This window comes from Paralichthys olivaceus, chromosome 3 (genome assembly GCF_024713975.1).
Source record: "Paralichthys olivaceus isolate ysfri-2021 chromosome 3, ASM2471397v2, whole genome shotgun sequence".
In the NCBI taxonomy this organism is placed as follows: Eukaryota; Metazoa; Chordata; class Actinopteri; order Pleuronectiformes; family Paralichthyidae; genus Paralichthys; species Paralichthys olivaceus.
The window spans coordinates 13995935-14023266 of NC_091095.1; the positions used below are offsets into that span (position 1 = coordinate 13995935).

Here is a 27332-nt window from a genome sequence, read left to right on the forward strand (position 1 = left end):
GGGAATGAAAAGGAGAAAGGGAAAGGAGAGGGAAGTGGGGAGCGAGGCAGGAAAGGACAAAAGGAGAGAAGGTGATAGGGGATAATGTTAGGAGGTGACAGTAACAGGATGATGATGAAAGGAAACAGTGCTATTCTTGCTTGCCTCTGCCCAAACAAAGCCGCTCTTTCTCTAAAACCCACTATCATTTCCCCAAACACTGACTGACTGACAGAGCGAAGTGACTGCTCGTCTGAGAGAGCAGAGGAGAGGTGAGAAACCTGGCCGCTGTGAAATAAAACGCACGCACAACACACGCACATACACACACACACACACACACACACTTTCTTTTCCCCTTTCTCAAGCAAACATAGTTTATCCATCCAGTGCACTATATTCCTGTAAGCAGCCCATACACTCAGTGTACATAGGCAAAAAAAATGTCTGCACATTCCATCTCATGTCCTTTTTATCTTTTATTTCTGGAGCTAGATTGTGCCAACTGTGTGAAATGATTAGACTTGCCTTCCCAAAAAGATTTATAATATGGCAGAGGCAGAAAGAAACCCTCTTCCTGCTGTCTTCTAATTAGAGGCGGAGAAAAAATTCAATGTCCTTGTTTTAAGTAACATCAGTGTGCCTGGGTACAGATGGCGTTTGAAAAAGCAGCAAGAGGAGAGACGCAGGGACTTTGAAGAGTGGAGGTGCCCTGTGTTTTAGCCTCTGTCAGAGCAGAGTTTCAACCATCTGTCTGGTGTGTGTGTGCTCGCATGTGACTATGTGCATATCTGTACGTTGCTGTGGGTGTGTGTTGGATACCACAGAGACGGTATAAGCACCATATAGATTACAGGGGAAATGATGGCTGGAGTCAAGGCTGCAGTCATCCCACCTAGAGGGTGCAGCTCTCTGCTTATATTACCTTGACCGTTCTGTTCTCCACTGCTGGACAGGCGGAGAACAGGGAGTCAGTATGGTGTCAGTCTGAAGGGGAACATCCATTATTCAAGTCAAGACAGGAGAGAGCATAGAAACTGTACGGAGCGAGGGTAATTCCTTGGAGAAAAAAATTGTGCTGTTGAAATTCAAAAGCACATCGTGAAAACATTAATGGTCCAAAAACAAGAAGAACCCAAAAACCATGCAAGGAGACGTCTGGAGCCTGTTTTTCATGGTATTAGAAAAGTCAAGCACAGTAAAGAGGCTTCTCCCTGTCCTTGAAATGCATGTTGTTTTGGTATTTTTGTACCCTGCGCAGCAGGCAGGATGGCACAGAGGTGAAGGGAGAGGTAGAGAGAGACTAGAGCTCCATGCAGATGAGGCTGCACAGTGAGAGGTGGACTTAAGGGGAAAATGGGCTTTGATAGTGCATTCAGTGCAGATCATAGAAATGTTTTGATTTGAAGCGGAAATTAAATGCATGACAGAAATGTGCAGCAACAGATAAAGACTAACCTCATACGAACAAACTATATTCAAAACAATAGTAACACTTAGGCCTTGTCTACACAACTTAGGATCATTTCCCCCTCAGTTCAGAAATAAATCTCGATCCACACGACCTTCCTTTTACACAATATCTCCGTCCAGATGGGAACACAAAAATGACAAGCATGTTAGGCCAGTAGGTGGCGATAAAGTTTACATCAATGATTCATCAACTAGCTCGAGAACATTGTGACAATGACAGTTAACTTATTCTCATGTCAACGGGTGTATTGATGTTGTATTGTATATGGCTGTATGACAGCTCTCCCTTTAGTTTAAACACCTCTGTACACTCATCTAAAACTATAGGAGCAGGATGAATATGATTGACAATTCTGCAGCCTCTAAATGGATGCATTGTGCGCACCGTTCAAGCAACACAAAGCTACTGCAGAATGTCACAAACATCTATGCATCTATCTATGCCCACATGAAACTGGTCAGTTATCTTTTGGAGACAATTTATTTCAATTTCAATTTGATCACAACTGTTGAGACAATAAATAGAAATACTCTTCTCTCTCCCTCTCTTGTTCTGTCATCACCTTTAATTTATCATCTATTCACGTGTCATTCACTCTGTCTCCCTTTTTCTCCTCATCTAAAAATACCAGAATACAGGGGATGGCATCTGTGTAGTTTCTGACGTTCTCTCTACGTTATCAGAAGTTGTTTCTGTTCTGACTAAGATAGCTTTGGTTACATTTTTCCCGGGGTGAGTCATGAGGCACGTAATCTTGAGACGTCTTTTTGAGCAGTGCCATTATTGTTGCATGTAAACATAATCAAAATTTTATAGCCTCCAACAGAGTCACTAACTGCAAAGTGCCTTTGTTGATCACTGAGTCCCAATAAAAACGTTTTATGCATATGAACATTACATGACTGGACTCAATACCCCCATAACAACTCAACTTTGAAAAGCACTCCATGTGCTTATGGCTGCATATTAGTGCTGCTGCGTGTTTATGTAATGAACTTCTCAACCAGTGTGATGTTTACATAATATTGTTTGTCTTGGTCTAGACCAGAGATGTCAAACTCAAAGCCCGCGGGCCTCTTCCGGCCCGTGGTGCAATTATATCTGGCCCACGACAAAATATTATGTGTCTATCTTAACTGGCGGTGTATTGATGGTGCACAATGCCCGGCTAGATGCACACGGAGCGAGCGCTCCTCTCCACTAACTCTCAGAGTATTTGATGATATTAAATTATTTTTCCAGCGTTCCAGAGATCCCAGTACCTGCCCCGTCAAGTTCACTGTGTCTCTCAGGCTTATCTCTCTCTCTTTTTCCTTCCGTCTTCCTCTCTCCATCTCGCCAGGTGGAGTGCACAGGCTCCACTGGCCGAGCCAGGGTGCACAGTGCCTGGCTAGACGCACTTGAATATGAGCATAATATGTTTCCTTGAATGCTATTTTGATCAGGAACAACTCTGCCTGCCACACAACTGTAGCTTGATCCCACACGATCATTCATTCAGTGTTTGAAATCACCATCTTGAGTAGTTTGGTGGCACAAACAACTTGTTACTACAGGAATCTTTCCCATCACTACCCTCTGTTCAACACAGAGGAACCATGACATCAGCCATTTCACAGCCACACTGAGCAGCAATTAAGTTTCACATTTGAGTCACCATGTATGGAATCCAAGACTGTGGATCAATTGTATTTTCAGTCATTGATCAGGTAAGCATTGACCTTTGCTCGCACACAGGTCCAGGATGAAGAACTAAGAATAGTCAACTATCGATCCAAAGCTGTCTCTGATATCTTTTTCAAATTGAGGCAAGCCTAAACCAGCTGCCAGAGCACGAGATCACGGCTCGGCTGCCTTCCCTGAAGGTTTAAGGAAGCAAAAAAGACAGGAGTGGGAATCCAGCCTGCACTTTTTGCACTGATAAAGAGGCAAAATATGCTTATCCGTTTAGAGGGAATCAATAGAGGGTGAGGGGACGGAGGAAGAGATGGACAGATGGACAGATATCCTTGTCAAGTCGATGTGTTCGTTCTCTGAGTCTCTGGGGTAATTTGGCAGTTTCCGTGTGTTTTGTTTCAACTTCCTCTGACTGAATGATGCTCACAGCGATGGTTCTAAATGTCCTTTTTTGTCCTTATGAACATAAGAGTGACTGCAGAGTGCATCTTGTTGATGAGGTTGTTTAGAGAACAGGCTTCATGTTCCCAGTTTAGCAGAGCAGAAGCTGGGGATCATCAGCACATCTACCAGTAGGCTCTGGAGAATGGCTTCCTCAACAACTTTGTGTAGCATTTCTATCTGCACATCTCTTTTCTCTACAATCTATTCAATGTATTGACCAGGCTGTCACTTTTTATTAGAAATTCAAGCATTCATTGGTCCGTGGAGGGGAGGGTTCATAATCGATTTGTATGGTTCAAACTCAAAATACACAGTCTAGGCGCTTGTGTCGAGATTCAGCAGAGGGTGCTTATTGTCAGCTTGCCCTCTTGACCTATCTAAAGTAATGTTATGTTGTTTTGCTATGAAAAAGGAGGACGCTAGCAAACAAAGCTTTCCTGAGCGGACAACACCAAAGCGGCTTGTGAAAGTATTTATACACCATGTGACTGCAAAGAAACCCACAAATGTAAAGTTGTTTGTTGTCTTTGTACAATGCAACTGCTGTGCTCTTTAAAACAAATCTACGGGCTGACCTGTTGGCAGAGACGGAGGAGGCACAACAGACGAGTGGAGCGATGTCAAAGTGGTCAGCCTTGTTTGAATATTCGAAACAATGACAGTGACGCCAACTTCTTTCAAACTTGACTTCTGGAAAAAGCTACAGACCTAATACATGTTTTATAGCTATAAACAATGTTAGGGTGTGTTTCAAATCAGTTTCTTGTTCGGTAGAAAGACTGGATCACTAGGGGAATTAGATTTCTGGCACTGATTCTCTGAATGTGGGGATACTGAGTCACTGATGACCTGCAATAAGGGACCACAAGATAATAATGTCATATCAACCACAAGTGTCCTTCAAGTCAGGAAGTCAGGAAACATTAAAGTCAATCAGTAAAATAAAAAAACTGTTAATATAGCTGTAGTTTCTACTCAAGAGATCGTGTTCTGAGAAGTGACTGGTACAATATAATCATTAGGACATCCAATGACTCTGAATCCCAGAGGTGTACGTCACTTATTGAATCATCAGGATCGAGTTTGACACAGACCACAAATCAGTGTGTGCCTCTTTCTCTCTCCTTCCTGTCTTTCCTTTCTTCTTCTGTACTGACATTTTTGGCAGTCATGGGGGAGTTTTAATTTGCAGCTCATTTCTCTCCTAATAGCAGCGAGTGTGTGTGTGTGTGTGTGCATGTTGCACATTGTCTTGTGTGTGTGTGTGTGGGGGGGGCACATTGTCTTGTGTGTGTGTGTGGGGGGGGGGCACATTGTCTTGTGTGTGTGCACAGTAACTGAGTAGAAAGAGATGAGTCAGTGATGCCAGCACACTACTCTCAGGGCTCTTCTAAAGTCCTCCAGTTTTTAATCACCAGCAACTCTAACATCTAATTAATCATTAACTTTTCTCCTGCTGATCCTTCACCCTCTGGAGACACCTCGCAGAACGTCTCTCGCTCGCTCACATTATCTTTGTTTCTTTGTGTGAGCATTCAGCATCAGTGTGAATCTTTGTGTATTTCAGTTTTGAGGAAGGTGCTTAAATAGGATAAAAAATTAGCTTAGTGGGAAAACACCTCTGCTCTATGGAAGTTTGTGATGACCAATAAACCTATTTACACTTAAAGCCAGTATTGTTTGGCTGCCAGGGTGTATCCGCCTTCAAATGAATCACATTAAAAAAAGAAGAATGGTGGTTGTCATGTCAGAAATCACTCTCTTTCTTGAGTTGTTGTGTAATCCTGCTAACAAACGCCGATGAAAACATAACCTGTTTGCGAAGGTAGTAATATTTTTTCTACTTTCCTTCAGTGTTGATATTCTCTTGGAGCCAAGTGATGTTAACATCTGTTAACCTTCTGTGAAATCTTACAGGCAGCCAACAGCAGATTTTCGAAACGCCATTAGATGTTGGAAAGAAGTTTAATTTAGTTTTTAATCTAAATTCATTAATTTTTTTTACCTCAGATCAAAAAAGGGAAAAAATCAGTTTGTATTTCTAAAATTGACCAAATTAACACATGCAATAAAAGGTGTTCATTTTAAGTGGTACACCAAATGTGATCAGTTAAATGTTTGTAAAGCGGATTGAGGCTGATGACTGTTGATTAATAAACTATACAAGGAAGAAATGTGTGAATATTAAACCTTTGTTGACTTTAAATTACAGGATGTGAAAAGAAGGATGATTTGAATTAACTACACTTATTTTCTTAATTGAGCATTTTCCTTTCATGTGGGTGTTTATATTATTATCAGCAGTGGAAGTGAGCTGCTGCAGCTCTTTATCAGTACATGCTCAAGAGAACTCCACTTGAAAAGTGACCTTGCGCCAGTCAAGAATGAACGCTATAAATTATTCAGCCTCTCGTGAACGCCACCTATACTGAATGCATCAAAACCTTTGTCTTCCTGTGACCAACGCCACCGCCTTTGTATAGTTCCCTGTGTGTGTGGCCTGAGCTGTGGAGCTAAAAAAATCTATGTTGTGCATGTGGCTGTCTTGTTTCGTATAGGGAGTCCCTTGGGTGTAAGCAGCCAGCGTGGTGGTGTGACATCTCTGTTAGTTTGCAGAGATAGACAGGAGCTGTTAAAACAGAGAGGAGAGGAGAGGTGCTCACTTCATCCAAATGTGTGTTTGATGAGGATAGAAATGTCCCTATTGTTTTTTTTTCTACCTTTCTCTTCCGCTGCCCCTCTCCCTTCACGTCCTCCCTCTCCTCTGCTTGTCTCCACCCTCTTTGGTCTCCATCCTCTCTACACTCCCCCCGTCTCCTTTTCTCCTCTCCTTTGTTTCCCTTTCCAGTCTCTTCTCACCCTCTCCTCTCCTTTGCTCAGTGTGTATACAGACAGACGTGCACTTCACTGCCAGCAATGATTTATTCTGCTTAGGCAAATTAGTGTGGCTTACAGCATGCTGCTCCCTTTCTGCTTCATCAGTACACATTGCACATAACGCTGGAGCAGGTTGCAGCCTGTAGGCACACACACAACCCCTGAAATGGATCTGAGAGACACGCTGGAGGGGTTCTCCTGCAACACAATGCACTGATGTGATTCATTCCTGTGTTTCTGATGTAGTGGAATGTGTAAGAGAGCGTGTATATTACGCAGCTTGTGCCTCTAATATAATCATCCTTTTTACCATGGAGGCCTCAGCTGGTGCCTTGGTCCAGAACAATGGCCTACTGAGTTAACTCACTTAAAAAGACTGGGTGTGGACGGTGGTGCTGGGCCAAATGATTCAAATCAATTATCATATTAATAAGAACATATTCTGATCATTGACTGTATATAAAGATGGACGACACATGTCCACTTCCTCCCACAAAATGAAGCAACAATATCCTGTGTATGAATGCTGCCAAAATCTGTACAATAGCGATCCACTGTACTGAATAGGTTGAATAAATTGAAGGTGTCATGTAACACTCCATAGCATCATACAGTGTGAATATGACATAGATGTGATGCTGCAATAATATGGAGACCTACTTAACCGTTACACCTTTCCAGAGTTTCCAGTTTTACTGTTTTAGCGAAGACAAGTGCGCAGGAATATGACACTTTCTGCTTCCATTTTTGTTTGACTGAAGTGTGTTCCACTTTGAGCAGTGGGACTTGAGATTATTTACATTCTAGAAACACTTTGGTTAAGTTTATTATTAGAAAAGCAGTTGGTTCTATACTGGCAAAATCTGGGCTCATGCTACTTATGTGTTCGTAGATCTAATTCTCACATGAACACACAAAAGACATTTGACAAAATCACAAGTATATATGTACTGTGTGTGTGTGTGTGTGTGTGTGTGTGTGTGTGTGGTGTTTGTGCATGTATGTGCGTGCTTGTTTGTGCCTTCACCGTCTGCCTGATCATGAGCGTCCGTGTCACATTGTAAAAAGAGAGGAGGTGCTGCCCCATGGATACCTGTGACCTGGTCGACGAGGATGCGGGAGGTGATGATGCGTCCGTACTGGGAGAAGAGCTGCTCCAGCTCCTTCTGGGTCATTGTCTTGGGCAGGCCGCTCACGTACAGGTTGGCGTCACGGATGGAGGCTGAGCTGGGTCGCGCATATGACACCTGTGGAGAATGAAACAGATTCTTAGGGCTGGTATGAATAAATCAAGACTTCATTAGTCAATGAGAGGTGCAAGGATTCTGTACATGTATGTGCATTGGATGAGGCAAGGGTGTGTGTCGTTGGATTCACCAGGAGGAAAATGTGACTATTTTCTGAGCACACCTTGCCTTAGGGATTATCGTTGTCAGGAACAGATTTAGCTGCGTAGAACACTGGAGAGATAATGCTTTAGTCGTTTTCTGGGGGTGGTGGAGGAAACTTTGTTCCCTTGAGTAGAAACCACAGGTGTTTTTTTTTTAAAGGACAGCTCAAGTAGCCAGGGGAACAGGATTATAGGCCTTTGTCCAAAAAGTCTCTTCATTCTGCCTCTTGATTTCAAGTGCTGCTCTGAGTTAAAGCATGAATGAATTACAAAGGCGAGAATTAATGTGTTGTGTTGTCAGCACGTAAAATGAATTAGCAATTAGCCTAATACTAAGTAACCAGAAATATCTTTTAAGCTTTTCACTAAGCATCATTTAGCCTTGCGATCTCTGAAGAGAGTTCATTTAGCCAGTCTAGAATATTTGTCAAACTTTGAAAAACATTATCTCTATTTTAACAAATTAGCTATTTGTTTGTTACACTTTACCAATTCAGCTAAAAAGAAACACAAGTACACAAAAACAAAATTCATTATATTCTTGCCCAGTGCCAGTAATTTTACAGGGGGATAAAAATACCTCTTGTTACCACCAATCCAACTTAATTCTGTCACCGTCACACGCTGCCTCACCTCCTCATTTCCACACATAAAACATTCATCTTATCAGCTTCACATTTGACGTGTCCCAAGATGGTGCAGTGCAGACTTTGGTGCAATTTTGACATGATTTGACTCCTCAACGTAACTGATGTTGCCGATGCTGATTCTTGAGTTTGGTTCTGCTTCCTGTGTCGGGCTTCAGTGAAATCTGAATAACCAGGTGTCTTTTTTGCAGCTGAATTACTGCAGGTCACTTTTACAGTTTCAGAAAGAAAGCTGCAACCAGCATCACTACAGCCCGTTTCTAATGGAAATACAAACACACACAACTTTTAATGCTACTTTGCAGCCATTCATAGTCTTCTACCTGGAATAAACTGTGTGTAAATGCCGTGTTTAACTGAATAAGTAGTCCTACTGTTGCAGTGCAGCTTCCAGCAGTAGCTCTCTACCAGTGAACTTTCACTTGACAAACGTCTTTCCCAACATCTTCATGTGCAGACCCGGTTTCACTCCAGCGAAAAGTTGTGTAAATCCCATTATGACTGCTGCTGACTGGAGCAGCTTTCCCTCGCAGTGCTTTCATTACCTCTGACATGTGGAGACAGAAGTCATCAAATAAGGTTAAAGTCAGGCAAATATGTTGGATCTGCAGTCGTATCCTGCAGCAACAGCCTGGAAATCCTGTGGTGGGAGAGCAGGATCAGGGACAGCTGGCTTTCCGCATGTCTCACTATTCTTTCACCCATCTTCCTCTTTGGCCTCTCTGCTGAGCTCCAATGTCTTCCACATCTCCCTCCTTTTTTTGCTGCCTGGATCTTCTCCTTCTTCTTCTCTCCTTTCTTCCTCCCTTCCTTCCTGTGTGCCGCCTCAGTAAACCTTTCTCGCTCTTCCAGACTCTGCCTCTTTTTTCCCCCTCCTCTTTTCTCCTCTGTGCAGCTCTGCCTCATTTTCGCTCCTTGTCAGCCAACTCCAGATGTCTAATCCATCAACACCTCCTCAAGCTGTGAGCGGTATTGTGTACAAGTGTGGTGCATGTGTGAAGCAGCAGTGTGTGTGTGTGTGTGTGTGTGTGTGTGTGTGTGTGTGTGTGTGTGTGTGAGAGAAAATAAAGTTAGGAAAACTGCAAGTGTGAAGATTAAAGTGTTCACAAGCACACTGTATAAATGTGGATTATGTGCATGTGTTACTGTGAGCTCCTCTCACCTTTGGCATGCTGCTTCCCCTCACACCTCAGAAGGAAAGCAGCAACGCAGCCATCGCTGACAAAATCTGAGGTGTCGTGGTGGAGGAAAACACAGCGGCGAAAAAACCCAACACAAAGACACTACTGAGAGACACATCGCCCGGGAGCGTGTGAATCTCTGGGCCAAGCATTTCCTCACAAGTGTAGTGGCAGAGAGTGGGAAGGGTGTGACATGAAACAGCCACAAACTTAATTTTAGAATTACTGTGCTGCCTTTTAATTTACCTTGTTACCTGTAGGGTATTTCAGTCTGTTGTGGAAGAGAGAGGAAGGAGGGTAGTGGGAGGGAGGAGATGAAGTGTGAAGGAGCGATGGCGCCAGACAGCGACGCTCAGTTGTCTGCTGTCATTACAAAGACATAGGAGCCTTTATCTCAGGAACAACTTGAGGCAACCTCTTGTGTCATGAGTGTGAGAGTGAATATCAGACTGCTACAGTCTAATTTTCATATTAACACAAATACTTCAAAGTGAGAATGAAATACTGTGAACATTGTTCAGGAAACAAAATTATAATGTTACTACTGGCACATTGCATCGTCTTGGATATACAAGAGATGACATGCCTCAACTTGTAATCAACGTACTTAGTAATATTCCAGTATTTCATACTTCAAAGATACAGAGATAACTTATAATATTATTTGCTAGAGCCCAGATGATATGGATTTTTGATACAGTAAAAATATATGATACCGATATATATGGGTAAAAAAACTTGAATCCTAAGATGTTATCTAACCCTTGTGACAAAGAAATGTAATTGAGCCTTGATATTTTACATCCATTATCTTTACTGCAGATCTTTCTGGGGGTCATGAGTGGGTCATGATTTTTAGTTCAACTTTATTATAAATACTATAACTTAAAAAATGAAATCAATAAAGGTTTTCCTTTTAAAAATATAAAAATAAATGTACATCTTTTCTGTAAACCTTATTCTGTAAAATGAAGTTTTGACATCGATACCCACAGTGTCCGTGAAAGGCTCATATCGGCCCGGTGGTTCAGCTCCATATTTAGCTCCATAATTAGCAAATTGGGAAAAACATACAATGAATGAATTTGATGAAATAAACAATTTCAGTGAAGCACATATCCAAAATACAAAACAGTTAAGAAGCTGGAAGCAGAAGTTGGGAACTGTAATGAATGATGAGCAGTGCTCCTGTAGCGGTGAGGTGTAAACACTCGCATCCCTGTTCACAAACCAAACACTTGTAATCTTTGATCAGTGAGAGCTACGCTTTGATGTAACTGTAAATGACCAACTCGGATAAGTTAATATGTATGACACATACGAATATACACACTGTTTCATAAATTATTAACACCTCCTCCCTCTACAGATCCCACCTCAAACAGAAAAGTACACACACTCACTAATAGACAGAGTAACACGTGTTTCTCTACATTAAGTAGACCACAGAAAGGCTGCTGAGCTGAACCAAGGCCACCCTAGACAGCGCACACTGTTGAGGGAATGGAGGGATTCCCCTGTGAGTCTCCCCATTCACAAAAAAAAGCCTAATCCCAGTCTATTAGATTAGATCAGATTAAATCAGATGACAGAAAGTGAGAATCCGTGGATTACCACAGAGCAACAGATTACTGCCCAGCTTAAAGGCAACAACACACCAGCCGGCACGGAACAGAGGGGAAGATAGAAGAGGTGGAAAAAAAAAACGAGATCAGTGAGGTGATTGATATGTTTGTGTAAAACATCTGCAAAACCCACAAAAAAAATCCCAGTTTGTAAGGTTTAATTTTTAGTGTTCAAATCGCGTTCGGAGGAGGGACGCTGCGGAGTTGGCAGCGATTTATCTGTCTCGCAGCCGTGACAACCATCACCAAAGCCTGCCCATTAGTCATGCTGTAAAACGCAATAACAGACACGTCAACAGTTTGCAAAACATGTAATGATTGACGTGTTTCTTGCCTTTTTCTCAGAGATATCTATATAATTTCACCTTTACATTTTGACATTTAGAAAGTAATTAATAATCAGCTGTAGTCATGTGCTTTAAAATGTGTCTCTTTGATTTAGATGGTCTTTTTATTTCCGAGGCTCATGCATATTAATCACATCTCGCCCTCCAGTTCATTCACTCACGGCATCAGTTTCTGAAAGGACTTTGAGAAAGAAGGAGGAAAGCTTATGATTAAAGTTTTCCAAAACCTCCACAACTTTCCAAAGTATTTTGAGGCTTTATGAGCCAATTATCCAACATATATTTTACAGTTTTGTTGTGATTATTTTCTCACTTTTAGTCAAACTTGTGAAAACTGTTATGGTGAGTTGTATTCATTGTTGGTGACAGTTACCTTAATCGTTTTGGTCTGAAGTCTGAGTCCATTTAATGTGTTGATGGCTTTCTCTGCGTCCTTTGGATCGATGTAGTTGACGAAGCCGTAGCCCAGACTCTGTCCTGAAATGGCAGAAAGAGGGAACGTTAACTCGTTTTGATTATTTTGTTTCTTCAGACAAGTCAAGGCAGTTTATTTCATAAAGAACATTTCATACACAGAGGTGGCTTCAAGGTGCTGTACAGGGACGTTAAAAGCGACACAGAGGCAGAGTTAGAAGAAATCAATTTAAAACTTAGTAAAAGAGATTAAAAATATCTGAGTAAAAGAGGTAAAGAGATTAAAAAGGGTAAAAGACGGAAGGATTCATTTGTGTGAATATTTACAAATGTGTTGACTTACTAATACAAATAAAATAGATATGTAAAATATTATAATAAAATAAAATACAATGATGGTATGACAATGATGAAATTTAGTTAAAGGCACTTGTGAACTAAAAGCTGCTTTGATGGGACATTCCTATAATCAGGTAGCTGGTTCCAACAAGAAACTCTCAAAATCTGAAGAGACAGAGAGATGCCTCATTGTTCAAACCTCATTCCATATTTATGAAAGTTCAAAAGCTTTAGTTACATTTAGACTGATCAGTAATATGTCAGTGTGATTTGACCAGGGTTTGATCCCCGGTACCTCGTCCCTCCTGAATCTGCCGCATGTGGTCCCATCTGTGCACACACGCAGCCTCTTTAGATATCCTACATATTTCTCTTTACTAAATCTCTTCATCACTACTGGCAAGATCAGTGTGACTCCTGCCTTGAGCGCCAAGAGTTTTGGTGTGACTTTAGTCAACAAAGTGTAATATGAAGCCTGCTCATTTGGCACAATCCTGAATCACTGTATCCTACATGTGTCCTTTAAAGGACAAGTTTCTCTACTTTGTTCTGTTAATCTTAAAAAAAAAAAAAAAAAAAAAAAAGGATCCGCAAATGACAGTACGAGAAAATCCCCAAAATTTGAGCCAAATAATATCAAATATGTCGGCAGTTAACATATCGACTTGATACTGAATAGTTTTTACTGGCTGCTTGTTATATTGGTGATCTTGCAGCTTGAGGGACGTTAATTCTACTGATGTGTTTATTTTATGTTGCTCAAGATAGAACTGTCAACGAGTGAATGCCTAAAATATAATGTCATAAACCCCACAAGCCCCAGCAAATAAAATATCAGAGTAAGTACAAACAACATATTTGATAGTGTCTTTGCAGCTGTGCGGAAAAAGAGAGGAAAAAAATACCACCCCCATTTCCCTCTAAGCTCAAAGTGTCTTAGATAGCACACTCCCTTTGAGTGTGAAGCACGCCTGACATCTCCCAGTGTTTCCCCGACAGATCAAGCCTTTCAGCAGGCGTAGGACTTGAAGCAGATGCCTCCAGCCATCAGGGCCGTCAGGCGGCTAGTTTTCAGGGCCCTATCCACTAACGCCACACACGAGCACAAAGAAATCGCAGTCGGTATAAGAGGCGCGGCGACATGCTCACATTCACGCTAATGGGAACAGACAGCAGTTAGTCGGAAACAAAGTGAATCACAAAATATTGAGCATGACTGTTTCACAAAATAAATACATTTGGGCTATGGGTATCACAGCGCACAGCTCAGCAGCGAGCTGGAGGGCCAGGAGGGACTTGTAGTCCTAACATCAAACAGCTGATGATTTTTCTCTTCTTCTCTCCTCTTCTCCTCTGGATTAGCTGTGGATTATCAGACGTTCTCTATTGTTAATTAAAAACCTGCCATCCTGGAGAGACTTTGGCTATTTTTAACTAACCCTCCTCTCTTTTCCTCTCCCCATTCCGCTGTGTCTCGCAGCTGACATCAGGTGTTAAGTTTGGCCGTTAAAATATAACTCACAAATCTTTCCGGCAGCTTCTCCTCTTGATTAAATGAAAAGAGAAAATGTGCAAATAAAAGCAACTGAATGAATTGAAGTACAGCAGGCTTTTAACTTTAACTAGCCAACAAGCTGAGATGTCCCTCAAAACAGTTTTCTAAATTACCCAGATCCTTTTCATCCAAATGATTATGTTAAATAAGACAACTTCCAATGGCAACTGATTATAGGTGGATGCAGCGTTTCCCACCGATTCCTTCAATCTATGATGGTAGCAGGGGTGCATGTGCACAAGCATTGATGTCACGCAAGAGATTCTGATTGACTGAATTGCAGGACGGTAAAAACATAATGGACGCAAGCATGAGCAGCAAATGGCACTGTACACAGCTACACAGATCAGCAACAGAGCAAAACACCAAGTTAGAGATCTCTTGTGTTTTAATGAGAAGTGTAAATAAATATTTGGTTCATTATGAAAGTGTGGCCGGACAAATTAGAATATGTTGGGCCGCCACACTCCATACTTAATGGGAAACACTGCTGGATATATTAAATTATCATTAATGCTCCTCTCAGGCGTTCACCATCTCTCCCACCCCCACCTCCCACTTTCCCATCAACTCCCTCACCCTAATCTTCAACAAGAAATGTGAGGTGCGACAAGAGCAACTACCATAAGGTTGGCTGAAAGTGAAGTGTGCAATCGAAAAGCACTCGTGCAGTGCAATCAAAATTGGCTGGCTGGTGCTTAATAGTACCAAGCCACTTAACACTCATGGTGCTAAAACGGGGCCAAAATGGCAGCCATGGATGGTACTGCTCACATACTGTGTGTATGTGTGCAGGATGTGTTCAACTTAGTATTAGAGTGTGGGCATGTCCACGTGAGTCAGCAATAGATAACATGCTTGCAATAAATGTATGCATTTTGATAACAACCTTCAGGAATGTGGTATTCAGTCGCTGTTATATATAATTGATGGTTGTGTATGTGTGTGTAGGGAGTTTAAGCTGGTATTGGCATATCTGCCTGCCCCCACTCCCCATCTTCACTCCCTCTTTGGCGATGCTGAGGGCCTCCAAGGCTGGAAGGAAGAGGAGTAAGGGGGCTGGCATCATTCCCCAGGTGAGTGGGGGAGTCGAGGAGAGACAGTGGGAGAAACAGGGAAAAAGAGGGAGGCATCTGTCTGCAGCTTCAGGAAAGCTCCGGGAGGGAATTCCACCCACCACTTCCAGCCTGCTAAGGAGCAGCTAACAGCAGGGAGCCACCGGCAGACTGCCTGGCTGCTTGGAATCTGCACGGAGGGGCGGGAGACGCAACGCCAACGCACAACATTGGCAGATGTACACACATGGAAGTAAACATGTAATCACTCAATCACAGAGGTACACACACACAAACAAACACAAGGGGTGAATTACATCTTTGCTACAAGACAATGAGGAGTGTTGTGACCCGATCAGTAAATGTTCGGGAGGTGTGAGGGATTGTGGCTCCATTTAGGAAATGTCAACACTATCATATGCATGCATGCACAGTCACATAGGCCAAGTGATGACTGTAAGCAGTTCTCCATCTGTAACATACAGTATGCATGTAGCGACAGCAGGCAGTGTGGTTGGCTTCCGCCTGTCACAACACCTGCCCTGTCCGCTTCAGTACTCCCCAGCAGGATCAACACTGTATGCAGGCTGCATTTGGATCACTGCATCACAGTGCCCTGCTCTGTTCTGGCTCAGCACACCACAGTTAAGCACAGTTCAGATGCACTTTCAAATGCTTCAGCATTATTTAACCTCGCGTGGAAATGCAAGGATGAGGCCCGCTCAGACTGCTTCGAATGATTAAAACACCAGACAGAATTCATAACCATAAAGTAAAGACGTAGCAAACTTAATATTGCTAAAGTTATCAAGATCAAGGCTGTGAAAGTAATTTTCAGGGTCATATTATCCATCAAAGTTGTTTCACTCATGCTGAATAATACTACTGTCATAACAATTTCAGATAAAGGTTGTAGAAATGCTCTTTCAAACGTAATCATAGGGAATTTTGATACTGTAATGCTTCTTTCAGACAAGCATTCACTTTCAGATTTTTCTGATATTTTCCACGGGGCTGAATGTGAGAATGCAATTGTCAGTTGCTCAAGACATCTTTTAAAACTTGAAGCCAGCCCCCCAGTAAAAGTATGGATGTGTTAATGACAGACCCAAACTGGAAGGAAATAAAAGAATACAAATATCTCAGGTGTCGTACGCATACAAAGACATTGACTAGGATGTCAACACGGAAAGACGACAAGATTCAGGAGCATTTTATGTTAAGGGCTGACACCAGAGTGGTTGTGTTGCAAACAACATTTGACCTCTGCAGCAGAATTTATACATCATGTCCTGCCTCCTGCAATCTTTTACATTTATCTCATTGTAAACATATCTGCTCTAGACAGTCTTTTACTGTCTTCTTCATATGTGAAAGGCAAACTCAATTTTTCTTCCAGAGTTAACAGGAATCGACTACTTGAAACAACACTTTGCCTGAGAGGACTTTACAGACAGACACTGTCTCCTGATAGAGAGTAAAATAACTTGAGGAAGTGCTGCGTCTGATGCAATATAGAGGCCATTAAAAATGCATGACAAATAGCCTCTAATGGGGTTGTAGCTAACAGAAAAAAATCTGCCTTGTGCTGATCAATTAGTTTAATGGATACATTAACTTATATATTTTAATTGTCAATTAAAAGCAAGAACCCAAATGATGCATTGCTCTTCATAATCGCCATTTAATGAGGTTGGATATTCATTTGCCTTTGATTCGTCGGCTGCTCAGTGTCACTCCTGCATAGCGTTTGTAAAGACTTGAGAAAATGCTCGGCAGCATTGAAAAGGGACATTTAAATAAACAATGATGTAAATTTACTGATTGAAGAGGTCTTGTAATTAAAAAATTCCCAAATGGGATTCATGTGTATGGAACTTTAGATCTTTAATAATGATATCAGACAATATGGGTAAAATAGGGGAAAATCCACAACTTAGTCATTAAGTAGTGTATAGGTTTAGGTACCTATGCAATGCAGTTCTTTATCATGATGGGGGGGCCTTTTGTACTATCTGAAAATTGTTTGTATAGGGAGATGGTTTGTGTCCTTTAGTGCTAAAATCACTGCTATTTCTAGTGAGCAGCTTTTTGGCGTGTTGGTGAGGCGTTATGACAACGCCATTATTTGTGTCATGACGAGCAGCAGGTTGCCCGATGTGCGAGATGAGAAAATTATTCAGACACACACAAATTGCACGTAAATACGCACAAACAAAAGCAAGACAGTTGTACACACAATCAAGCTAAACATTCATGTGCATATGTAGTGTACATCCAACACCGTGAGGCACACAAATCATTTACAATAAGGTACACATAATAAGAGACTCCAGTAGCATAGTGCCTGTCATTATTTTGTGCCTTTTTGTTGCATTATGTGACTAAGAGCCATGTTCGGCAGAGATGAAAGCATCTTCGTCTCCTGCTATCATCAGGCGAGGCTCAACACACGGTCGCCTCTTTGATCTGGAGTGATAGCTACCGAATGAAACACATGGCAGAAAGAAGCTTCTATTTTATAATGTTTCCTGCCACCATCTATTGTTCTTAACGCCCTGCTCTGAGAAGTGTGTAAGCTATTAGTCAAAAAGTTAATTTGAACTGCTGACACTGTGTTGTCAAAACAGATATTATAATGTTGTAGTTGGAGCAGAGGCATTCTGCTGCCAACTTGTTCATATTCTTTTTTTTAAAAATAATAATTTCTTTGTCTTCTGTTCCTGTGTAGTTTCATCAATTACCAGAAAATAACTTTGTGTCGCACATGCTGCTCAACAAAATGTGAAAATCTTTGCGTGAATTTGAGAAAGTGTGACAAAATGAAGAACCTGATAAAAATAACATCAGTGTGAAAGGACCTTTAAAGGCTATCTATTAAACATTTGTCGATGTTCCAAAAGTCCCACTTGCCGTCAGCAGTGGGGTCTGTCTGTCTGTCTGTCATGTGGAAGTCATGAGAGGACGGACGCATAAGATGGGGGTGAGGGAAAGGGGCAGTTGCAAAACGCAGGGATCATCTGAGCTATGAGTTGGTGATGCTAACACACCTTGAGAGGACCAGCGTCCTCTCCCTAGAAACAGGCAATCCGTTCAGTCAGTCTTAAATTTAGCAGCAGTTTAAGATGAGGCAAAGGGGAGAGGATTTTTTTTTTTTTTTTAAATTTGTCAAAATAAATGTGTCACACTCTGCTGCTTTCCATCCTTCTCCGTCTGACGTTTTGCCCCTGTGCTGCTTGAGCAACTTGAGGCGCCCCAACATTTGAAAAGGTGCCCTGTCACCAGCTTCATGTCAAAATACACTCCTTACCTTAAAGGAGGGTCAGCTCCAGAGAACGGAGTCTGAGTGAATTTGCAAAAAAGATGAACGGCAGGGGAGCAAAAGATTACTGTGCCTCAAATATGAGTGGTGTTAGAGCGAATCATATGGTGTGCGTCGAGCCCGTTTAAATAACAAAATTCATAAACAGAGCAACGTCCCCCGCATACACGCATCTACTGTAGATCCCTCTCCTACTCACTCAACACAATTTTCACTCCTGGGTTGCCAAGGTAGCAGCCACTGTTTCAGTCAGGAGGCTCCCACTCTCAGTTCCCAAGGCTGCTTCCACCAACACACACACATAGGTACACACCTGCCCACGTAAAAGCTCAGGGACAAACACACAGACTCACACACACACACGTAAACCATCCCTTCGTGGTGACTCCCTGAGCCTCGAGGCCAATGGGCTGCAGCCTGCAGTGTGTGGGCTGCTCGGCTATGCAGCTGAGAAACACAAGGCGAGCTGACAGACAGAGAAGCCCCTTCAAGACTTGACTGTCACATCAGGATTCGCTGCACCTGCTCGGACTCCCTGTGAGAGCAACAGAGAGTGACCAAGCCAACAAGACCTCAGCAATCCACCCACAGCCCCGCAGCAGTCACGCCGGAGACAAAGGGACAGTCTGGCTATCTCCTGCCCATTTACAGTGCACTCAGAGATGAAGGTTGCAGGGTGAGGAACCAGCCCTGAGGCCTGTTCAGCCTCTGGTTCTGAGGCCGGCACAGGGGGACACTCGCGACCTCTGTATCCTATGAAAAGGGCATACAGAGAGGAATGAGAGTGGACAGACGCAAGTCTGAAGTGAGGGTCATGGGAGGAGCAGTGCTCTCAGGATGTCCAATTCTGGGTCCTGAGCAGAGGGACTGGGAGGAGATTGAAGGAGGAGAAGGGGTGGGGGTGTTATGAGAATAGAGACAGGACATTATTGAGACCTGGGACTCTGAAACTTTAATGTGTGTCTGTCTGCACTTCTGAGGCTGGGAGCTCTCTTAATACCTGGCTTTAGAGATGTCAAATCCTTTTTTCAACTCTTTCCCTGTCAGCTTTGTTCACGCTATCTTCAACTTTCAGCCCATGTCAGGTTTCGCTAAACGCAACCTGTTTAAGAGACACAAACACTGCACCGGGCCTCGCTCAGCATGATTTCAGTAACATTTAAAAAAAAGTATTGAATGGTTTGTCACCAAACAGAACAACATTGCTTTTATGTTGTTAAGCTGTTGTCGTGGAGGAAGAAAATTAGTCTCAGTTTTGTTCCCATCTCTCTGGTAATGATGTGAAAATCTGCTTGGCTTGCAGTCTGAAGTTCAAAGAGAATCAGCTTTGCTCTTGTGCGTGTCGTCAATGTATATTTTTGTAGCAACAAAGAGATGTGGGTAAACTGAGGTTTATATGGTGAATATTTGATCTGCTCCTCTTTCGACTGACAGACCTTGTTTGGGAGCTAAGCTCCACTCATCTGTCCTTGCAGATCAGGGTTAGTTGCATATTTTATGCTTGCAATACTTGTGGGTGCACTTGATGTTCCATAACCAAAATGGAACGACAGTGAAACTAATGGAAGTGTGTTGCCCTAACCACAGGGAAGTGCATGCAGAGCAAGCTAAATCCAGCAAACCTGAGATGTTTTTTCGCATCTACAGTATGTGTCTCAGACAGACCTGTCCTTACGTAAGAGGCGGGTTCACAGCGGGCGTTTCACATGGCACCAAAGCTGCTGTCTGTCAGAGATGCTCCAGCTTGAACTGCTCCACAGCTGACATCACAGTCCATCTATTTTTCATTGCCAACATCTGCTTGGCTTGCTACATTGTCACTATGATTTGCATCACTTCTCCAGATTCCATGTATAAACCATACACATGGAAGGTGACTAGAGTGGCGAGCACAAAAGGCTCCAGTCAGTCTGCTTAAGGATTAAATCTTTACAGTCTTTGATACAGATGTGAGAATAATATCATCCACATACACAAGAAAAAAAACGCTGTTTACACTCTTAAGAGGTGAGTACAGTTTGATAGTCCGCACATGTTGTGACTACCTGAGGAAAAAGTAACACGGGCATGTAGCAAGTAAAATATCTTGTTTATCCCTTGAGAATAAGGCAAGAGAGATTTCGGCAACTGTTACTGGCTTGTCTTTATAACCTTGAGGGTACTGGTTGTATGTCAATGGACATTTGATGAATAAAAATACAGGAATAGCTGAATGTCTTTATCCTCAACACAAGAAAGTCCAAGAAATATGGACAGGGAATGAAAAGGTGAAACTGATCACCAGATCATACAGGGTGGTTGTGATAGTTGTATAAAAGTTACAAATTAAAACTACAGTAAAATATTAAAAGTATCCTTCAATGGACTTGATAAGTAATTCATTACATTATAAGGAATATATGTTATAATATATATAATATTTATTGAACAGCTCCGATGCTATAAAATAAAAAGCATTGACTATTTTTAGCTTGTTGGCACTACTAATGAAAGATCTGTTCAAATCAAGTCAGGTTAATATTAATTTATTAATTTCAAGTTAAATTTAAAAATAATTTAAAAAAATCTATTTTATGAGATCATTATAAAACAAACCATACATTGTGTTCTATACTGTGATCTCACTGATCCATTGTTTTCAAAGGTTTATAATACAAGAAAACAATTATCTGATATGTACCTAAGCTAATAAAATACTTATATTGTATTATACTGTATTATGCGTATACTTATTTGCATGCTAAATGGAAAAAAAAACTATCTACTAATCCCCTCCTCCCAAACTATAACCACTTCCCTCCCAAAATGCAGTCAGTTCTTGTTGCAGCACGAAAAGCAATATTTTCTCCTCCTGCATGTCATTATGAAAACAAATGCATTCATTTCCCCAGCGGAAAAATATTCTAGAAAAATGACTTACTAACCAGTAAGTCAGTCAATCCCATTTCTGTGTGTGTATGTGCATACGCCTGTTGTATGGCCTTGTGTGTAGATGTTAGTGAGCACTGATTCAGTTTATCGTAAGGTCCACATTCATTCTGCAACGTGGTTTGTGTGTTTTCACTAACATCTCAGTGAGGAGTAGCTGCTCTCATTGCTGCTCAAGATGTGGGCTCTCAGACAGGCAGTTTTCAGCTTAAAGAGATGTTTTGCTTACAGAAAGAAAAGCCATCAACATAAAGCACTGAAACTGGAACCGTCAATAGTGCACCGTATCTCAAAGACATTACGCCGCTGATGTAAGCACTCGTAAATGTTGTGCTCTTTGTGCCAGGAATGCAGACACACATGTAAAAGCTACTACTGTGTACTTACTCTTAATTCGGCCTTAATACTTAGAGTATATCTTGTCTTAAGGAGGCAGGAAACTCACAGGTGGAGGTCTGGAGCTTAGTTGCAAGTGTGTGTGGGCTGCAGCTAGGTGCGTGTGAGCTAGCCTTAAATAAAAGATTAACCTGCGTGTCCCTGGCGTGTTATGAGAGCACCAGGCAGAAGTGGTTGTGCAAACATGCAGGAAGGTAAGGCAAGCAGGCAGACGTGTGGGGAGCGAGAAAGACACCCAGAGGTAGCTTTAGTACCAGCTGAAGTCAGCCAGGGTGACAGACGGAGCAGGGGCATCTACGCCTGCCCGCACCCGCCCGAGCCTCATGCCATGCTGGCGTCACTGGAGCTGACAGGAGCAAGTACACAGGAAGCAGAGAGGACGGCGAGGACCTGTCCGTCTCTCCTAACTTGGAAAAAGCCATGTGTGCTCACGCCTTGTCAGCGAATGCACCTTCATCAAGTCGCCAACACTGATGGGAAACAGATCTTCAGATACAAGCAAACATGGTGATGAAAGCTTTGCTGAAGATGAATGAATTTGACTCTTTAAAATAAAAAGGCTAAAACAAAAGCACCATAAAACATGAAAAATATCCTTTTTGGCATGAATCAATGATTAGCGTAATACATCATCCTTGTAATGATAAAATATTGAAACGATTTTCTAATTATATTTTTTGTAAAAATTCAGCAAATTTATTTCTATTCTTAAACTTTGTTCAATACTTCTTGTGCTCTTCTCACTGCAAAATAGAATATGAAGACACAAAGGCAGCAGAGCCTTATTGTTCCCATCAATATGAATAAATTGTAGCTACAGAACACTAACTATCCTCCAGACATGTTCAAAGGCTCCGTTCTGAAATCTCAAGATGGTAGAAAATATCTTTCCTCTCTCGATCTCGACTTACCCAGACATACTGACAATTGACTGTTCTTACATCGCTGTGCAGATATTTGTGACAGAAAAGAAAAGGGTACAGGTTTATGTATCAGCCTCAAAATAAGGCATTCTCTTTTACTCTTCCCACCATCCTTCTCTTTTAATGCTCTCTCTTTCTAAAAAAAAACTGGCTTAGTCTGTTAATGATTTGGATGAGTGTTAGACAGTATGAAGCCTCTTGGCGTTTCCTGCCGGAGAGGAAAGGATCTGTGCTTTGTTCGCCCTAAAAGTCTGCACGAGGAAACTGCACCCATGGGAGAATGAGACAGGTATACACCGAGAGTGGGGAGATGGAGGGAGGGCAGGATGTATTTATAACTTTTTTTGCGCTGATGCTAAGTCATTAGAGAGACCTTGTAGTGCTATACAGAGAGCTACCCTAAGTGGCTTTTAGAAGTGAGCGAACAAACAGTCCCTGTTTATGGCCTGAGCAGGTTTGAACCGATTCTCCAAATATCAATACTCTCCGAATATCCGCCAATAGCTTGTGGCAGGTTGGCAAGTCGCACTTGAAGGGAAAATCAGGTGGAGAGAACATGGTGATGGAGATGATGGTAGCATGTGGTATCCCAGTGTTATTTTTGTTCACACTGCGCTCCATTATCCTGGCGTATATAACTCTCAGGCTCCATTTTGTGGCTCATTATGGAGGAAGAGGAGGATGGTTCTAAAGAAGAAGAGCTGCTGAAATACACTTCACAAACAGAGAGACCAGAAGACGACAGGGGGTCGCGGGGCTAGTAGCCACCTTTGTTTTACAGTCACCACCATGGGCCTTTCTTAACTTAACCTTAACTCCACTTATTCTTAACTAACTTATACTATCATAGGGAATCTAATTCTGTGATTATATATCGGTGTAAGTGCATGTTTACTCTCCTTGCCTTGCTTTGTCTTTCCGCTCTCCGAGAATGGCTCGATGATCTCGACTGCCTGCCCGCCTGTCTGGTGCTCTTTAATGAGATTATCAGGAGAAGAGTGTCAGTAAGTAGGATCTAAAATGAAAGCCATTATGGAGCATTATCACAGAGCTGCAACACCCCTCCCCTCCACCCCCCAACCCCCCAATCCATCTGCTGTATGGCCACCCACACAGCCACTATGCCCAGATTACAGCCACGATTAGCAACACGAAGTGCTGCTTAATTTAAACACCTCTGGAGAACATGTGGCACTTTGGTGCATTGCTGAGTCGCAGCTATCGAACTCACACAGAGGGCAGAGATGTGTTTCTCCTTGTGTAAGACGATTCTTTAAATGATTCCTCTGAAGCAACTTCAGCTTGAACTGGCATCATACCATTGCACTGCAAAAGGTGCAGTGTCAATGTCTAGGCTGCCAATCACAGATTAGTGATATATCGGTGCAATTGTCCAGCCCTATCTTTAAGTCGGCAAGAGTTGCGAAATCAGAGACTTATATGTTGACGTAATGAAGTGGCTCTAAGGCGGCTTCTGCCCAACTTGTTCTTTTAAGGTTCACTAGTTGAACCAGCTCTGAACCAGCAGTAGCACTCTGTTCACTTTGGTGGAAAAGGGCTATATGATATATTAGGTATCTGGACGCACCTCAAATTATAATGTGGCTGAGCAGATTATTTTTTTAGTTCATAAGTAAGTGCAGTATCGTGGGGGAACAGTAGCAGCAACACCACAACACAAACACTTCTCAATTTTTTTTACCTGTGATTTTGTCGCGGACCAACTTGCAGGACTCGATCTCGCCGATGCTACCGAACAGGCTGCGGAACTCTTCCTGGGTCATGTTCTGGGGCAGGTAGTTGACGATGAGGTTGGTCTTGCTGTCGTCGTTTGTGGGGCCAGTCTGCATGGGCGAGGGGCAGCCACGGCTGTTGGTGGTCGGACCGTTGGCCGTGTTGCCTCCTCCGCTGGGGCCGTTTGTCACTGTAGCCTCCATGTTACTGATGATCTGGAGAAGAAAAGTGATTGGGAGAGGGAGGAAGAAGAAAAAGAGGGAATAGCTTTCATTAGCAGCAACTTCTGTGCGGTTTTTAGTATTCAGGCACAATGAATATGTAGCAAAAAGTGTGTTAGATAAACAATCTGGAGGAAAAGTGCCTTTAAAATCAAGTAGCTTTATTTTCATGTACTTTATAAACAATTTTGTAAATTTCTGAAAACTGAGGAAAAAAAAGAAAAAAAAAATTATTATTATCGTCACATTGATTGATGATTAGTAATTTTTATGAGTGGCAGTATTTATATTATTTGTAATATATATTTCTGAACAGCAGTGCTGTCACCAAATTATTACACAGGTTAAATATAAATGATCTCTTGTATCACAGCGTCACACTTCAGCAACATGTAATCAACACATTGAAACATTATTAAACCGTAATACACAAAACAACACAAATAGTGAACACACTGTACACATTATGACACACGTCTAGACATTTAAAAAAAAAAACTAACACCGGACACAGAGAGGATAAATGATTGAATATTTAGAAAGAATAATAAGAAGCGTCTCTACATCGGCCTGTGATCACTGCTGGGGTTTGTGGGCAGGGACAGCGACAAGGGCAGCCCCCTCGCAACCCTGCTGCTGATGCTGCTGCTGTGACAGAGAGAAATTTGTGTTTTTTTCTTATCAGTTTTTTTGCAGAGCACCTCAGGATCAAAGTGTTCACGAAGGAACTGTGAGCCTGGTGTGAGGAAACAGCAGGGGGAAAAAAGGGTGAGATGGAGCTAGAGTCAAAAGTTGGAGGCGAAGGGACGTAGATTTCACTTTGCTTTTCAACCAGAGCACTTTGATACATATTTAATACAAATGCGTATTCAGAGTGAACATTATTCTCCAATGCTAGAAATGCGTGAAGTGAAATTATTCATACATTTGCATAAAAAAACACATTTGTTTGATCAACTTAATGGCTTCTGTGAATGTGTGTGAGGTAAAAAAAAAGAGTAGACACAACTAAGTCTAATCACTAAATGGTGGAAAGACAAAACAAGAAAGAAGATGGTGGCAGCAAAGCATAGCGAGCATCATTCTGTCTTGATGCTTGACTAAACAGGAGACTGTAAAATGACTGCTGACATGTTGGTTTACTATGTTTATTATCTTTTTAATATCCTGCAGCGTCTCCCTGCATTTATATTACATATGTTTCATAATAATGAGAGCTTGACCAATACATCAGGGTGTTTATGTTTGCCAATAGGAAAGGTTTTATTTTCAAAGAATAAAAAGTGCTGAAAAGATTTATGTTTGCACATTGCATGAAATATTTTCTTAATTCAAGTTCTTTTTATTTGGTTGTATTTGTGTTTTCATTTAATTTATAGTTATCTTTTGGTTAAACTATAAAATAACATTTACATTTTTTGTCATAAAGGTTTAGTAACGATCTACAGTTATTTTAAATGTGTATGTATATTGGTTAATATATTGGTATCTGATCTTTTTTACTCCCTAATATTAGCATCTTCCCCCAAAAACCTTCTTTTAGTTGGACTCTGCGCTTCGTACCAACTGTGTTTCTGATTCTGCATAAATATCCATGATAAACTATTGAAATGTCTAGAAGAAGGCCATCCACGGCCATGCTCGTCTGTTCAGTTCCTGTGATGCACCAGCGCTGTAGTGACCTAACATGCTGAAATCCAAATTAAGATGCAAAATAAAAAATCTTTAATCTTATTCAATCACTTAGATCTCTCCCTCCCCCCTGTTCAACTATTCTGCTGCAGATCTATTTTTAACTATTCTAAAGTACACACACACACACACACACACAGAGACAGAGGCTGCACTTGGAAGCAGGGCTGGTTCCAGCGAAGGAGAAATGGCACACAAGTCGTGCTTCGCTCTATTTCTGGATTATCAAAAAGACCGGACCTGTGTTCTAATAATATATCTCAAAGCAGAATTGAAAAATTTCACAGTTTGTCCCGAAATAGTTTATCAGACGTTTACGATACACGTAAACTTGGCTTTAATCACTGTGCTTTTATCTGTTATGTAGTGAGAAATAAAACAAGGCAAACGAACTCTCCTACCAATATTCAAATACTAATACCAATATGTTTGTATAAAATAATAATTTGCTATTTATTCAAATTGGAAAATATTTTTTATATTTCAAGATTATTGATATCGGTGTGATTCAGCACAGCCTTCTAGTCATATATGTGAGCCTGGATAAGATTTACATTACTTAATGAAGTTTCTATCAAAGGAACGCATGCTAACATGGGTGTAAAGAATGTTTTTTTGACTCACTATTCTCATTATTTAGTGGTTTGCTTCATTTCATCCATCTATGTGTTAAAGAGGTGCACCAACAGTTTCCATCCTCTGCACACACACACACACACACACACACACACACACACACACACACACACACACACACACACACACACACACACACAATGACGCCCATGCATTCACACTGGCATATGCATTGCACTTACTCACTCTCTCACGCACTGAGAGAGAACAATGGCCCAAGCCCATAGCAGAAAACAGACAGGGAATGTCTAAAAGCTCTCAAGATGAGAGCGGCATGCAAATTGTTCTTTTGACGATATCTTTCCCTAATCACTCTCCACTCTAGCACGACATAGATACAGAGAAACCGTGAAAGACAGAGGGGGCAGAGAGCGAGAGAGAGAGAAAGAAAGAAAGAGTGAGCGGAGTGGAAGGAGAGAATCATATCTTGCCAGAGTTGATTGGAGCGGGCCTTATTAAATCTGTTTATATTCCCT

The 27332-nt window shown here is 41.7% G+C and overlaps 1 protein-coding gene across 13 annotated transcripts in view; it reads right to left on the reverse strand.

Annotated features, from left to right (window-relative positions):
* Positions 1 to 27332, reverse strand: part of elavl4 (ELAV like neuron-specific RNA binding protein 4) — a 76461-nt gene that overhangs the window by 18394 nt on the left and 30735 nt on the right. For 8 of the 13 annotated variants that reach the window (XM_069522070.1, XM_069522069.1, XM_069522076.1 and 5 more), the window contains 4 exons: positions 24276 to 24522; positions 23478 to 23546; positions 12015 to 12118; positions 7479 to 7698 (listed from right to left, as the gene is read on the reverse strand). In XM_069522070.1, coding sequence (XP_069378171.1) covers positions 7479 to 7698; positions 12015 to 12118; positions 23478 to 23546; positions 24276 to 24522 — 640 coding nt within the window. The remainder of the gene's footprint in view (positions 1 to 7478; positions 7699 to 12014; positions 12119 to 23477; positions 23547 to 24275; positions 24523 to 27332) is intronic. The other 5 variants (XM_020080531.2, XM_020080528.2, XM_020080536.2 and 2 more) reach the window with 3 other exon arrangements.